Raw genomic sequence first — 17,683 nt, 5'->3', positions numbered from 1 at the left:
TATCCAATAAAAAAAGAGGGCTACAATATTTTTTTTGAAAATTGACTTTACAAGCAGTCACTAAACTGACTCAAATTGATTTTGGATAATCCCTACAAAATCAGTGCTATTAGAGGGCATACTGACTACAATAATAACAAGCCATGGCACAGTCCCTGTTAGTTATCAAATTTAAGATATATAGTTTTGTTTATAGTAATATAGCTGGAATATAACCATGTCAGGAATATAATTTTTTTTAACATTAAAATGATTGACATTTGTATCTGATTGTCAAACAAGTATTTGTTCATATTGAGAGATATGGAACAACATTCAAAATCAGCCATTTTGAATACGTGTATATATACAACATGATGTATAACGAATATATAAAATTTAAATATAATAAGTCAAAGCATTTAAGAGATATGGCTCTAGAAGCCCATTCATTAAAACAAAATGGCCGTCAGACAGCCATTTTGAATGCGATCTGAAAAATAAATGATGTGCATCAGGAACCTGTAATGTCTAATATATGTATCAAGTTTGAACGAAATCCATCCATAAATGCCAGAAATGCTTGATATTTGATGATTGTTTAGCACAAAAAAGGCCACCATTTGGCCATTTTGAATAGGATAGTCAAACCAATACATTTGTCTATCTATGACATGATGTATAATAAATATTTAAAATTTGAACATAATCAGTGAAAGCAAGTCAGATATGGCACGAGAACCACATTCATTAATACAAAATGGCCGCCAGTCGGCCATTTTGAATCTTATCTGAAAAACAAAATTATTTGCATCATGGTCCCATAATGTCTAATGTATATACCAAGTTTGAACAAAATCCATCTGTAAACAGCCGAGAAATGCTTGATTTTGATGATTTTTAGCACAAAAATGGCCGCCATTCGGCCATCTTGAATCAGATCGTGAAACAAGTTGACGTGCATATGTATAATATCATGTATGATGTATGTGTGAAGTTTGATTGTGATTGGTCCAGGCATTTCTAAGATACAGGTCCGGACGCACGCACAGAGGTCAAAACATAAGTCCCCGTTTTCGGACTGCGTCCGAACGGGGACTAACAACCTTCTTCCCGTTCCAAAAGAAATTGATGCACTATATTATAACATTATGGTATATATTTATTAATTGAATCATGTATGCTTCATGTTCTCTCCAATGGTTGAGAAACATTTTCTGTTTATGTCAACCATTTGTTAATGTTAAAGGAATAATACTGGCTAAACACCCACCAAAACAAGCACCCAAGCAATATATTCTTATTAAATTAAAGTATGCCTAGGTTCTATACAAACATTTTGAAAATGAGGGGTGCCCAGGCAACTGCTAAAGAATGTTAATACCCAGATAAAAATGCGATACTAGTAGTTTGTTCTTAGTCTAGGCTCATTGCATCATCATCGTCTTTTCCAGAGTTTTTCTTTTTATCTTGCTCCTTGCTATCTTTACTCTGCATAGCACCAACAAATGCTTCTAAGTCTGGATGAAAAGAAAAATATACAGATTTTATACATTCAGTCACATACAGTCAGTGTAGCGCCTTCTAGAGATGAAAAAATTACATAGACAGGAGAATGAAAACATGAAGTAAAACGTTGACACGGACGACGACAGACGGCGGACAATCACTCATATGATAAGCTCAGCTCGACAAAGTCGACAGCAGAGCTAAAAACTTAGGACACTTACATCTCTCTTCATACGAACTTACCTCCTTTATTTGCAGCATCCACAGCTCCTTGATTTAAACCAAACTGACCCATCAATGGCCCTAACTGACCAGACTGGAGTGCAGCACCAAATAAACTCATTGCCTGTTATAGAGAACATGAGAACTTGAAATATTAGATTCAGCATAATTTCTGATCACAATCACACAACCATTCAAAAAATACCACATAAAGCAAAAAGAGATAATTCATAGAATGTACATTGAATAAGGTTGAGGAATTTATAGACAATCCAAACTTTACCTGTTTGAACTGTGATGATTGTAGAGTGCTGTTGAGTTGTTGTGAATCCTGAGGTAGGGATTCACCTTCAGGTAAATGCTGTATTAATCTTTGCCTTATATCAGGATTAGATAGTATTGGAGCCATCACTTCAGGGGATATAGCCTGAGACAGATCAATGTCTGGAACAAAATAGTAAGCATGTTATCAGTGAATGAAACTGACTCAAATGAGTTAGGTTAGTCTTGCAATCAGTGTATGAGACTGGGTGAACAGATATTGACTCAAGTGAGTTCAATTAGCCTTGCAAATCAGTGAATAACATTGACTTGAGCGAGTTCAGTTAGCCTTGCAAATTTGTGTATGAGTGGATACAGGGATGAGAATGAGAATTTTAATTTTCAACTGAAAGTAAAGTAGCCGGGGTCTAGGCTGACATCGCTAACGACTTCCGAGTCTACGTCCAAGCCATTGGTTCCGCTGGGCGACAGGGCAGCTCACTTAGAGCAAACCCAGCCAATCATGTTAATTGTTACATATTACTTCGAACACTTGGAAACCACTTTGGATTTTAAGTTTGCACTGAAAAGAGTTGCGAACATGCCGCATTGGAGACACCGCGAGTTGTCTCCCTTCCACCACACACTGATACAGACTTCTTGCAGTTGACAACAATGACCAAATAGCATGTTTACTTCCGGTGAATAAACAAGAATTGTATTCTTACCACCCTCCTAAAATTTTCTCCTCGGATTTAGGTGTTTCAGAAAATCTACCCCTAAGGCTTGTTGTTGGTTCTTCTGTTTTTAAGTATCTAAGCTAATTCAGGAATGATGAGGGAACTCGTTTTGACTCTCCCACGGCGTGATTAACGCAATGCTTGTGACAATCACTTCATGCATCTAGCCATTGTTTTTTGTTTATTTATTCAGCAAGTTTTTCCCCATACATCCAATCCATTGTCCTAGGCGTATACAACATATTGTTTATTTACATCAAATTCGAATACATGTTGCATGACGACCTCTCCAGTTTAAGACATAGCAAAGAAAAACATAGATCACAAGTGAAAGCATGTCCAAGTTATCACATTTTAAACAAACAAGATGCCGCCAGTCGGCCAAATTTGATCAAATTGCAAATTGAATCGACATGTACATGTATCCAGTCATGACATGCTAAATATCAATGAAAATGATACATGGGTGACAGAGATATAGTAATATGGCCACAAATAAAAACAGCCGTTATTTGCCCATCTTTGATCTGATTAAGAAACGAAGTGACATGTATGATGTATGTGCCAAATATGAATGAAAATGGTACATAAATCTTAGAAATATAGTAGTAAGGCCAAAAAGTCAGATGGCTGTCAATCTGCCATCCTTGATCCGATTTTGAAACAAATTGTCATGGACATGTATCCTAACATGTATAAAGTATGTGAAAACTGACAGAGCATGTCTAAAATACAACATTTTCAAAAAACAACATGGCTGCTAGTCGGCCATTTTGAATCGTATTGCTAAACCATAGCACATGCAAAAAATGAACGGAATCGGTTCAAAGGATTCTGAAATATGACTCCGTACGATGGGACGCATGGACGGAGACCGAATTATAAGTCCCCGTTTAATAAAAAGAAAACTTACTTGTTCCAGAAGGATGACCTTGGTTTCCTTCATTGGCTGGGACTGTGGAAAAGGAAAATTATTTTAATCAATTATCCATAATAATATAATGAATGAGAATGTATGTATTCATAACATTTAATGTGAAAACTACAGGCGTAGTCATTTTACACAACAATTATGAAATAAAATCAACTCACTGTTCATGGTTCCAAGTATATTCTGAAGTTCACTGAGCTGTATTGGTTGTCTTGGTGATTGTGTTGGCAGGGCTGCTGCAGCAGTTGCAGGACGTTGCTGCGACTGGCTGGTAGTTGTACCACTGCCACTACTGGCAGTACCGGTACCACTAGCTGTCCTACTACTACTAGTTGGTCTCTGTCCACCAGGAGAAGATTGAACACGAGATGGACTGAACAGAAAGAACAATAGTATTAGGGATGTGACCAAAATCAAACTAGTCGGTTTCCTGTGGGGTCCGCCAATGCCCGAACCAGCTCGGCAATACCGTAGTTTTCCTCGGTCCCGAGCTTCCCCAGGAGTAGTGATTCACATGTGATTGGCGGTACGAACAACGGATTTCAGAACAAAATATTCAAAACAAACACGATGGTACAATTACGTAGTACGGCGCGAGTTGGGAGTGTTGTCATTTTAAAGTACGATATTAACAACAATGGTGTGATATAGAATGAGACTGTAACTTTATTTATTTTTTCAATCGTGAAACTCAAATTCAGCATTTCGAAGTTCAGCAGGCCAAGGAGCTTATTCTGAATTCCCGGGTGTTGGTGGAGCCCCGCAGAAAACCAACCAGTTTGATTTGGTCACTTCTCTTAGGGAAAGTAACATCACACAACTAGGACTGCCTGGTTTAATTCACAATTACTGCAATGTAGAGTACTAGAACCACAGTAAAATAAAATTCAACTTGTATGGATTTACAGTCGCCAGGTAAAACACTGGTAAAAAGGAGTAAAATTTCTGGCAGTTAGAAGTTGTATATCATTATTGTCACATGAACAAGGCACAAATTAATATTGCAATTAAGTGCAATTTTTTTACATGATTAGATGAATGAATACTCACACAGATGAAGAGGTAGACTGAGCACTACTAGCTCTTCCTTCACTGAGTAAAGAACCAAGTCCACCTAAACCTCCCATTCCACCTGAAAATATGATTAATCCATGATGAGATAATATTCAGTCTAAAGCTGATAGCCACACTGAAATGAGATCAAACTTTCTCATCCAATCTTCAAAACTACTCTTTGGTCTTCATAATAAGAATACAAGTTCATTTTTTGGAAATGGTGAATACATTTCGCAGACAAAGTAAACATTCACTTTTATTTTTATTGGGCTTGAAATGTGAAATTTATGAAAAATAACCTGTAAACATAATGTACATCAAGATATTGTGTTTATGTGCATATTAAATCTGAACAACAAATGTTTACAAACATAAAAATGAGACGAAATCAAAATATCCAAAACAAAAGCCAATAAATAATGAATGTTTATCAAATAAAAGTATTTGGTACCAACCTAGAGCACTTAAGCCACCTCCACCAAGTAACTGCATCAACTGTTGCTGATCCATATTACCCAGCATTCCAAGACCACCTTCACCTTATATGTAACAAAATACAAAATGTAAGTCCATATTATATTTAAATCTATATTTAATTTTTAATTGTTTTTTAGGACAAAAAATGATAACCAGTCGAACAAATTTCATTAAAAGTTAGAGGTTGCAATCCTTGCACAGTAGAATTTAGAGGTACTGAACAAATGTGACATAATTTCTGAACAACTGTTGACATAAACAATCATGTGAAGTGTTTCAATCATTTATAAAGATGATGACAGCACATCATTTATATTCATGAACACAAAATGGTATTAAACATCGTTTACTCATTAATAATATGTATCAAATAATACAAGTTTGTTCATTATTATTCATGAATTGATCAATAAAATTAATCAACAATAGAGTATAGTCAGTACCTCTCACAACACAATCCTTAAAAACCTAAGCCATCATCAAAATGAAAACGTGTTTACAATTCACATGAAACAGTGTATATTCAAATGGATCTTGTGTGAACACCGAGAGATTTATAATTCGCATACATGTAAATGTGTTTTTTCTTGCTTAAACAATTTGTCACATGACTAAAAATGTTATAACCAGCTAATAAACAAACCTCCTAAAGCAGATAGTTCAGGTGGTATACCTCCAGAACGACTGCCACTAGATGTACCAGGTGGTGGTGGGTTGTTTAGATACTCGTTAACTTTCTCACAATTGTCTTCGTCTTTGTCAGTTTTCGGTTCCTATGCAATACAATAATATAAAATATTACTGTTGATATGGTACAGTAAATGTCATGAATTAAAGGTCTGGAGAGAGACTCCAAGAAATGTGCTGATTTTAGGACCCATAGGTGAATACCATATTTGAGTGACATATACATTCAAAGCAGATCATGACCGAAATGCACCTGCATATGTACAACACATTGTACTAAATCTGAACAAGTCATGAATGACACTGCCTTTGCTAGTTATCATTCTAAAGTTGCATGGACATAAATTGGAAAACGTTATTTCTATGGCATTTTCAAGTTTATAGCACTCTCCATCCAGGTCAGCATTATTCTCAGCAAGGAAACCAGATAGCACCAAACCAGTACAACAGGTAAAATGACAAGGAAGTATACAAATCAGATCTGCAAATATGTAGAGTCAGTGTTGTGTCTGTTTGGATAAACTAGTTTGTTGCCCTGGATTGGTTTCAATATCTCTAAATAAGGACAAGATTACTTCTCATACGACGATGATACAAATAAAGTGCAAAAATCCAGAAAAATATTATCAAGTTTTTATTATCATACATTAATATTAACAAATCGTGTGAAATTTTATGTACAGAGAAACACATATTTATGCTTTGGTTGACAGAACTACTATACAATTGTCAGACACGCAGTGAATAGTACCGGTATGTTTTTGTAATACATGCAGTTCTAGTGGCTTTGCTTTCTGAGAAAAAAAATCTGGCTCTGCACCTGAAAAAAAAAAAAAAAAAAGAACATTTAGCAGAGGTTGTAGCATATGTGCTCCCATTGGCTGTTAGATTTAATTAAAAAAGATATTTGAGTCTTTTTAGTACGAAAAAATATTACTTAATAAATTTATACCAGCCAGAAAGAAATTGCAGTTCACACTGTACTATTTTAAACATGTTCTACCAAAGTCTAGCTTGAACTAATTCAACAGTCTGTTTCCACTCTACAAAGTTGTCAAATTAATATTTACGGGATTCTGCAAAAATAAAATATTAAGAATGTGCAAAAAGCCAGAGTACTTGTGTTTTCAATGTCATTAAAATCTGATCAGGGATATGCCAAAAATTTCACTTGAGCTGAACCAAATGGATGCCAAGCTATCAAAAGAAATAAAAAAAAACTATTGAGAAAAATACAAAAAAATACATTTAATATAAAAGCAGATAGAAGTGCATAAAAAACTAATCAGCAGAGGTAGTGATCATGTAACCTAAGTGTATATCAAATTTCCTTTGAACTGGATTGCATTGTCTCAGATTGGCTGCTAATTTGCATATTAATTTGCATACTAATTAACATATTGTAGTTGTATTGAAATAATATATAAAATAATATCCAAAGTTTTGAAAAAAAAAAATTATGACTTAAGTCAACATCATTAAAATTGATGATTACGTGAATTTGACCCCCTCCCTAATATTGTTTCACATATCCCCTAAAAACATGGCCGCCGTTAAATCCATCTCAATCAAGGTCCGTAATTTATTTTCCTGCTCATAATGGAGATAAATTATGGTAGCTAAACATTGAAATTGCCACCCTGACTTCAGTACCAAAATACATAGCTGATTGGGAAAATGTGTCTCTGTTGACAGAGGTTCGATTTACCAATAAACTTCAACACCGCATGGAGCATAGAGGTCCCGGTCACGATGTAGTAACGCACTCGGGTATCATATTTACTTCAAAGGTAATTTAAAAGTGATGATAGATTCATTGATATTGAATTACAGTACTTTTCAATTTCATCATTGCTTTCAAGCAGTCACGGTTGGCCGAACTTGACTTGTGTTTTCTCGATAATTCTAGTCGTCACGAAACCAAGTTTCAATCTGCTAGCAGTTGCCAATGAACACCAGAAATAGCAATCGTACATAACAGAATCACGATCAGCGTGTTCTAAACTTTTACGTTTTTATTATTCCAGTATTTTATATGCCAAACGTTATTCCCAAGCCTCCTAAATGAAGAGATAAACTTTCGATTTACACGTTTTATAACCAGTTCTTGAACTAGTAATAGCAGGACTGATTTTCTGGCAAAGTGTGACACTGTGCGATCGCTAGTTTCTCACTAAAGTCAGAACACAAAAGGATAAATCAAAGTTCATAATAAATACCATAAGCAGTTTCTTACCTTTGAGATAGAATTTAATCTATGTAAGCCTTGTGCAAAGAAAGATACAGTCCCAGAATACAATATCCTCAGAAGAAATCAACGGCGTTTTCCTCAGCAGTTAGACTGGCGCATGCGCAATATTAAAACTCAGATTTTTCCGGCAAATTTTGGCATTTGTACTAGTAAAATGTTGAAAATCACAGAAAAACACAATGAAACTTTGGCGAATCAAAAAAATACTTGGCGTGCATATGTATGGCATTGAGAATTACATTTGCACCAACTTTGAAAAGGATGAACGGACGGACAGAACCCAATCTATAAGCCTTCAGCAGACTTCGTCTGCGAAGGCTAAAAATATTTAATGCATGTATAAGCTGTGAGGACCAGTGTACATATATAATAGACAGTACATATACATGTACATATGGTATGAGATTAAAAAGTGTAGTTAATGAAGGACTATGATTAAAGCGGGGCAGTCGTCACGTACGTATGCGTCAGATGGCCATAGCGTGTCATTGTTTACAAACAAGCGTCTACCCATGAACCTTTGCGTTTTTAGCATGTGTTGTTATCGTTGTGTGTTGTTATCGTTATCTTTAGCATGTGTTGTTACCGTGTGTGTTGTTATCGTTATCTTTAGCATGTGTTGTTATCGTTGTGTGTTGTTATCGTTATCTTTAGCATGTGTTGTTACCGTGTGTGTTGTTATCGTTATCTTTAGCATGTGTTGTTACCGTGTGTGCGCAGGTGATGACTCTCCAGCTTTAACTGCAACCATTCAATTTTGTTGTTGTTTATTTATTAATAACCATATACCTTACCTGAAGCCAGAAAAAAAACTTTCTACTGGAGGACTTGAACTTCAGGATATATACACGACCGGTGGTACATTGTGGAACACGTTTGAATTCACAATCATCAGGGAAAATAATTAAATCCTAAAGAAACAACAGAATATACTGTAAATGATACGAGACTTTGTAGAGAGCATAGTGCATCATTTGTTACATCACATGTAAACTTTATTTTAGAAGGCAGGATAATAAAAGACCAATGGGTTGTTGTATATTCAAAGAAACATGTAAATGGGCATGTAGTAGGGTCTAAGTGTGATTAGCTCAGATGTGTTTTGATCTGTTCAAGCTGCTCAGACAAGTAGAAATTTGTAACAAGTAATTCTATTATACACAAGTCATTGTCAATGACACGTCCCCGTTCCATTCATATTTGAGTGACATATACATTCAAAGCAGATCATGACCGAAATGCACCTGCATATGTACAACACATTGTGCTAAATCTGAACAAAATCCATCCATGCATGACTGAGATCCGGTTGTGGAATTGTGAAAATACGTGATTTTGATGCATTTTCGGCCTTAAAATGGCCATCATTCCGCTATTGTTAAGCAGATCATGAAACAAATGCACATATCTATTTGTGACATGATGTACCATGTGTGTGTGAAGTTTGAACTTGATCAATCCAGACATGTCTTGGATACGGATCCAGAACTGAATTCTTTAACAAAATGGCCGCCAGTCGGCCATTTTGAACTTGATCCGAAAAAAAAAAGACGTGCATCAAGGTCCTATTATGTTTAATGTATGTACCAAATTTGAACAAAATCCATCCATGCATGACTGAAATCCGGTTCTGGAATTGTGAAAATACGTGATTTTGATGCATTTTCGGCCTTAAAATGGCCATCATTCCGCTATTGTTAAGCAGATCATGAAACAAATGCACATATCTATTTGTGACATGATGTACCATGTGTGTGTGAAGTTTGAACTTGATCAATCCAGACATGTCTTGGATACGGATCCAGAACTGAATTCTTTAACAAAATGGCCGCCAGTCGGCCATTTCGAACTTGATCCGAAAAAGAAAAAGACGTGCATCAAGGTCCTATTATGTTTAATGTATGTACCAAATTTGAACAAAATCCATCCATGCATAACTGAGATACGGGTCCGGAATGGTGAAAATGTGCGATTTCAATGCATTTTCGGCCTTAAAGCGGCCCCCATTTGGCTATCGTTAATGAGATCATGAAACAAATGCACATACATATTTGTGACATGATGTACCTTGTGTGTGTGAAGTTTGAACTTGATCAATCCAGACATGTCTCGGATACGGATCCAGAACTGAATTCTTTAAAACAAAATGGCCGCCAGTCGGCTATTTCGAACTTGATCCGAAAAAAAAAATGACGTGCATCAAGGTCCTATTATGTTTAATGTATGTACCAAATTTGAATGAAATCCGTCCATGCATAACTGAGATCTGGGTCCGGAATGGTGAAAATGTGCGATTTCAATGCATTTTCGGCCTTAAAGCAGCCCCCATTTGGCTATCGTTAATGAGATCATGAAACAAATGCACATACATATTTGTGACATGATGTACCTTGTGTGTGTGAAGTTTGAACTTGATCAATCCAGACATGTCTCAGATACGGATCCAGAACTGAATTCTTTAAAACAAAATGGCCGCCAGTCGGCTATTTCGAACTTGATCCGAAAAAAAAAATGACGTGCATCAAGGTCCTATTATGTTTAATGTATGTACCAAATTTGAATGAAATCCGTCCATGCATAACTGAGATCCGGGTCCGGAATGGTGAAAATGTGCGATTTCAATGCATTTTCGGCCTTAAAGTGGCCGCCATTTGGCTATCGTTAATGAGATCATGAAACAAATGCACATACATATTTGTGACATGATGTACCTTGTGTGTGTGAAGTTTGAACTCGATCAATCCAAGCATGTCTCAGATACGGATCCAGAACTGAATTCTTTAAAACAAAATGGCCGCCAGTCGGCCATTTCGAACCCGATCCAAAAAAAAAATGACGTGCATCAAGGTCCTATTATGTTTAATGTATGTACCAAATTTGAACAAAATCCGTCCATGCATAACTGAGATCCGGGTCCGGAATGGTGAAAATGTGCGATTTTGATGCATTTTCGGCCTTAAAATGGCCGCTATTCGGCTATCGTTAATCGGATCATGAAAAAAATGCATGTGCATATGTCCCATATAATGTGTGATGTATGAGTGAAGTTTGAACTTAATCGGTCCATGCATGTTCGAGATACAGGTGATCACGGACGCACGGACGGACGGACGCACACAGGGCAAAACATAAGTCCCCGTTTTCGGACTGCGTCCGAACGGGGACTAAAAATAAGAAGCAAGTTTCTCATAGAAGTCACATTGCAAAATTGCATTTCAAATATTTGTAAATAACAGATGAGTTTTAGTGGTCATAATATTAAAATAAGAAATATTTCAATATTTTTTGTGCAACAATTTTTGGTTAATATGCTTCTAATAGATCAAATACGGTTGTATGCTGGATCATTAAAATACAATTTATCTTGCTTTGACCTTCAGCATATATCTGCAATTTATGCAAGTGTTAGTGTGACCAGCAGAGCAAATATGGTTGTATGCTCGATCATTAAAATACAACTTATCTTGCTTGACCTTCAACATATCTCTGCGATTTATGCAAGTGTTAGTGTGACTAGCAGAGCATATTGGTTAGTTTATGGCACAAATTACTTCATATGGTAATGTTGTATTGTCACAGTTTATTAGAAGCAATTTATATATGCAGGGATATTCCTCAGATTTTACATTCATTTGTTTGTTTGTTTAAGGAAATATTACACTTCATTGTTAATTGTGTATATTCACATGATTTCAAGGATTGGAAGCCTTATTTTCCTCACAACAGGATTTTTAAATACAAGACTAAGAAGATAGTATGATCTTAGTATGATCAGCAATCTGAAATAAAAAAAAATATGGATTACTCGGCCAAAACGCAGCCCAGCGTTTTGACAGTTATTCGGCGCGATTACGGTATTAGATTTGAGTAGCGGCACCAACGGCATGAAATCCTGTTTTATATAAATGTGGAAGTGATGTGGTAATTTCCCACGTTTTTTTCTTTTTGTGTTATTTTAGAATCTTGGGCAAAAATCATAATTTAAAACGATTAACTAATATGCAGGCTTCAAATGCAATGTTGTCCTATGGGTTTTCGTTCAAAAATCAACGAATGTATTAAAATGTCATGCAATTTACAATGACCTTTGTATTCACCTTTCAAAATCAAAACATTAATTTTGGCATTTTTGTAAGTGTCGCATTTTTTTTATAAAAACACTTTTTAATTTTCTGTTTTGACTAGGACAAAAAATGTGTTTGAATTCATATTTAATATAAAAATATCACTGCTACACTCAGCGGACGTTGCAATTTTAACCTTTGCACTGGCGTATATGACAAGCCACTTTCTGTCTAATGATGGCATAGCATGACATGTTTATCGAGCAGTCTCTGAATCTTTTAGTGTTTGGCTGTCTTCTTGCTGAATTTAATCCGAAGCTTTTAGCAAAGAGACCAGTATTGCCTACTAATCGTAATGTGGTGTTTTCAGGTCAAGTTGAGGGTTTCAGTGTATTTTGTTTTATTCATCCTCATCTATAGGTTAACATACACGGTGATGTAGCGTGCATGGTACACGTTTATTTTCTTGAGTTGGAATTTCTTAATCTCGAATTCTCGTTGAATAAGTTGTAAACTTCAAAAAATATTTGCGTGAGCTCTGACTACTCGGCACTTGTTTCTGGAGTGTCGAGCTTGAGAAAGAAATATATTTCTTATGTCCGGCTAATATAAAGTTACGTTTTTAGAGTTACCAAAACAGTCATTTTCATAAAAAGGATTTAAAACAAGCAGCCTCTCGGCTCAATCTGATTAAAATCTGATGTAGTGTACGGGCTTTAATTATTGTGGCTATAAACTTATTTTAATTTTATTTTTTATTACTTTTGTTATTAATGCCCTTTTATTTTATTATTTTACTTTGATTTTGATTTTGTGATTTTTTTTTAATTCTGCCCTACCTACATCTGATCCGACGCCTATGTAAGTCCCGTTCAAATCTCACATAAGTAACAGCCAATCACAGCCCCCCTTTTATACAGGCAGTCAGTTGCTTACTTTTCAGTGTAGCGATACTCTACAGGCAATCTTTCTGTACATTATATTTTGCCCACTTGAATAAACCATTAATAGAAAATTGATAGTATATTTTTATTTGCAAAAAAAATTCCACAGCATTTTACAATTTTTGTCATTACATTGAATATTTTTTTCACTTCCAACAAATGTGTACACTTCCAGATACATCTTCGCCAACCAAGGTTCGTTCATTCAGTCATCGCTTCAATTTTACATCACTGAGCATAATTATCTAGAATGGAAGCAAAAAAATAAGTAAATCGTAATGATTAGAACACTGTAAACAGCTATAGTAAACAATGCAAACTGCTTTTAAATTGTATAACAGTCACCGGCCCACGGCATCGACGCAGAAAATTGGAGCAAAAAAATATTTCCTGATCAATTGCAATGTGTTCCAAATAAAAAATATTTTATTCCAGTCCAAATCAGCTCAATTACTTTAATAAAGAGTTATTGTATAATGTACAAAATGATGATACAATTTGATGAATATTTACAGCTACGGTTTCAATACCGTAGACGATGTTGGCCCGATCTTCAACAAAACATCACCCGTCTCCAGGGCAGGCGACTGGAAAAAGACACTGGTGTTCGGTCGAAACGGCGGAAACAAAATCGTCACTCCCAGAATAACTATGCAAAATAACGATCTAAAGTCGAACCATTCGACCCACAATATTATATCGTTGCATTTGACAATGATAAACTTACCGAAAAGCCGTGTTATTCTCGGTCGCTAACGTCGGTATAATCCGCCATTTTATTTGAGTGTGTTTGCCACCCTATTCCGCCCGGTGACGTCATCATGTGCGCTATAGAAGGAGGTATGTGATTCGTTGACTAAAATCGTCGATAGTGGGTCTCGTTGAAATCTCGTTACATAGGCATCGGCTCAGATGTAGGTAGGGCATAATTAAAAAAATCACAAAATCAAAATCAAAGTAAAATAAAATAAAATAAAATAAAAGGGCATTAATAACAAAAGTAATAAAAAATAAAATTAAAATAAGTTTATAGCCAAAATAATTAAAGCCCGTACACTACATCAGATTTTAATCAGATTGCCTCTCGGCTGAGATAGCTCTGCTGTAAGCAATGCACATTTCATTTAAAGAACAGAAGATATCATTAGAAAATGAACAATATGCATAGTATCAATGCAATGGGACTTGCTGTTTTCAACAAGAATTCAAAAATATCACTTTTCACCAAAAATGACAAAAATATTCATCAAAATTGGAGAATTGAAGATATCATCATACAAATGAACAAATTTGAGAGTGGTCCACATGTAGTACCTATATATGTAATATCAAAGCAATAGGACTTGCGGTTTTTGACAAGAAGTTGAAAATATCACTTTTTACCAAAAATGACAAAAATATTCATCAAAATTAGAGAATTGATGATATCATTATGAAATGAAGAAATTTGAGAGTGGTCCACATGTAGTACCTATATATGTAATATCAAAGCAATTGGACTTGTGGTTTTTAACAAGAAGTTGAAAATATCACTTTTTACCAAAAATGACAAAAATATTCATCAAAATTAGAGAATTGAAGATATCATCATGAAATGAACAAATTTGAGAGTGGTCCACATGTAGTACCTATATATGTAATATTAAAGCAATTGGACTTGTGGTTTTTAACAAGAAGTCGAAAATATCACTTTTTACCAAAAATGACAAAAATATTCACCAAAATCAGAGAATTAAAGATATCATTACAAAATGAACAAATCTGAGAGAGGTCCACATGTAGTACCTATACACTAAGTATCAAAGCATTCAGGCTTGTAGTTTTTAAGAAGAAGTCGAAAAAGTAAAACATTGACACGGACAACGACAGACAATCACTCATATGATAAGCTCCGCTCGACAAAGTCGACAGCGGAGCTAAATATAAGGAAATAACAATGTCTTATGTCATATGGATACATTGAAAGTGTATGAAGAAATAGGTTTCGTTATCACAAAGCCACGAATTCTAAAAAGTTTGGCTTTATAATCAATTTTCTGACCGCATTATTATGTTAACATATATGTCATGGCAGAAACATATAAACGCATATTACGATTGAGGAATGGGCATGTTCTGTAAAATGAAAACATTACGGCGGATCTGTTTACAAACGTCGTCTAGGGAAATTTACAAGTACAAGAACACATAACAAATGACTGAAAACAATCAACAAAACAAGTACAACACAGGCCAACACATCATAGTCTAATCAGTAAAAAAAAGATATATGAACTTCATGATATTTATCAAGTAAAAGCACACTATAGCGTGAAATCATGGATGGATGGATCTAGAGTACAAATAATCAAAAATACCATTTTACTCTCATCGATTCGGAAGTGTCGCATTTTTGTTATAAGCAGAGCGATTTTTAAGAAAATCACTGAGCTTAAAGTCGATATATTCAGCTTTCTAACAATATCTTACTTATCGTGCTACACCGTCTACATGGGAAGATATAGCACTATGAATAATAAAAACTCGCTCTGATCACCCATTTTTCCCTCGCTAACAACGAGGAAAAATGATGTGTGGAGATTCTAAAAATACGGCTGGCACAAATCAAGCGCACTTTTTAGCACACAAGAACTAGATTTCATTATACATCATATATGGCAGAAAATTTCAAATTTTCATAGACTACAGTGTTAAAAATAACAGTTTTGCTGGAAATACGTAATTCTATAGTCGACATTTAAAAATTGTCACATGACCTATGTTTAATAAGCGCCCTCTGTGACAGTGGGTTGCGTTTCAGCTGACTGACCAAATTATTGTGCTACACAATAGCCTCGAGTACCCTGATAGGAACTTATAAATTAGCCTTACTTATACTCACCGAAGTCAATTTGGAGATACAGTACCATAAAAAGTTTAATAAAATTGACTGATTACAGAAATGTGCTGTTTTTGTTCTCCACCCACCTCAGATTTTTTTACTTTAAACAATGGGCTCCGATAGACTAAATTGCTTTTCTAACAAATGAGGCACCTGCATGTATGGCATCTAATGTTTTTGTAAACACTGATTTTTACTCAATAAATTCAACCATGTTGAAGAGTGTGACAAGTGCATTTTTTTAAGTTGTCTTATTGGTGTTGGTATAGGATAAGAGTGCATTGTAATATGATCTCAGCAATAAAAACAGTGCATACCAATTACTTTCTAGATTAAACTTCACATGGAAACAAATATTGTACGATATTAACTATTTATCAATAAAATAACATTCAATAACTTTCAACAATCCTCTTTGATTGCGTTGAATGCAAAACGGCAAAAATGACAACAGATATTACAAATTAGTAAACTAGGGGTAGGTATGCAAGACTGAATGTTGACAATTTACCCTATATTTTATTTACATGCTGTACCTTATACCTGCCCCTAAACCTAATACCAAAATTATCAAGAAGTAACATCATATTTTGTTTATGTGTGCGCACCAAAATATGTGGCCCTGTTGAATCACAGTAATCCTGTATTTACTAGTTCACTAATAACTGGAATTTCAGGGCATTTTCTTCATGTTTAGGCAACCTAGTTGTAGGTTTTTTTTTTTTTTCAAATTAAAAAGGTCATTGTGAGGTTTAGTACCTCAAGAAAGTATTCGGTAATAATAATAATCTTTATTGCATAATCGTATCCTTATTTGGGTATTGACTCAGAAAAATAAAATGTACAATTTATGTATTACAAAAAATTTTACACACCCATATTCTACATCAGCATCGTCTTATCTGTACATTTTTATCTTTCTTGAACGTGGCAGTGGTAATATCTTTTTCCTGTAACACTTTTCATGCACATTTTTTTCTCTGTATCTAACTTGTATTGTAATTTTTTAAAACAAATCTTCCACCCTCCACCATTCAAACGGTAGATCCCTAAAGAACTCTTTCCACCAAATTTTTTAAATAATTCATAATCAGTGCACAACGTTACGGGTTTCTTCCAGTAAAAAGAACCGCAACGTTGCAGAATTGAATACCATATTGTGGTGTAAATTTCAGTTTAAACGACGTGACATAAAACTACAACCATGACTGGCATAATTGGCTTTTGTGAACTCAAGGACAAAGCCGACTCACGTCCTCCACCGACCCGGTGGTGCGATCCTTCCAACAGAAGTGAACCAGGGAGTCGTCCGACTGGTGAATATACAACAATCCTTTACGCTTGTCAGGGGTAACTGTTGTTCCCTTCAAGTACATTTTCCCGGCACGAAATTCAACCAAATTCTTGCTTCCAGATCTACCGCCAGTGGCAGCAGAACCAAATAAAGCACCGGACGCCATTTTTTCGATACTGATGAAGAAAATAATGTTATATTTTCAGTTCACGCGAACGTGGAGCACACTGTTTTCCCTGTTTGCAGAAAAAAGAACTATCCATATATTTTGATTAATATTTAAATTTATTTTAATACAAATACATGTATTTTGTTGACATAACAATTAATATTCCTTGAATGCGTGACTACAAATACAATGTTACATTTCGTACATAGTTACTTGCG

At 35.1% G+C, this 17,683-nt stretch overlaps 1 protein-coding gene and 2 long non-coding RNA genes across 3 annotated transcripts; all 3 read right to left on the bottom strand.

Moving 5' to 3' along the window:
• Positions 1 to 1,120: 1,120 nt before the first annotated feature.
• Positions 1,121 to 17,470, bottom strand: LOC100374268 (proteasomal ubiquitin receptor ADRM1-like). Its single transcript, XM_002733697.3, has 10 exons — positions 17,256 to 17,470; positions 8,908 to 9,024; positions 5,819 to 5,948; positions 5,154 to 5,237; positions 4,693 to 4,774; positions 3,804 to 4,015; positions 3,625 to 3,666; positions 1,994 to 2,154; positions 1,732 to 1,834; positions 1,121 to 1,499 (listed from the first exon to the last, which is right to left on the bottom strand). Exons 1-10 carry the CDS (start codon positions 17,460 to 17,462, stop codon positions 1,396 to 1,398), a joined length of 1,242 nt encoding a protein of 413 aa, XP_002733743.1. The 5' UTR covers positions 17,463 to 17,470; the 3' UTR covers positions 1,121 to 1,395.
• On the bottom strand, positions 6,482 to 8,185 carry LOC146735240 (uncharacterized). The gene is made up of 2 exons (XR_014931341.1): positions 8,099 to 8,185; positions 6,482 to 6,682 (listed from the first exon to the last, which is right to left on the bottom strand). It is a non-coding gene; the product is annotated as an uncharacterized LOC146735240 (long non-coding RNA).
• On the bottom strand, positions 13,241 to 14,243 carry LOC146735239 (uncharacterized). Its single transcript, XR_014931340.1, has 2 exons — positions 13,849 to 14,243; positions 13,241 to 13,366 (listed from the first exon to the last, which is right to left on the bottom strand). It is a non-coding gene; the product is annotated as an uncharacterized LOC146735239 (long non-coding RNA).
• Positions 17,471 to 17,683: the final 213 nt, after the last annotated feature.

This window comes from Saccoglossus kowalevskii, chromosome 13 (assembly GCF_978046115.1).
Source record: "Saccoglossus kowalevskii chromosome 13, keSacKowa6.1, whole genome shotgun sequence".
Lineage (NCBI taxonomy): Eukaryota > Metazoa > Hemichordata > Enteropneusta > Harrimaniidae > Saccoglossus > Saccoglossus kowalevskii.
Note: the sequence above shows the minus strand (reverse complement) of the source record. Positions and strands in the feature narration are given on the sequence as shown.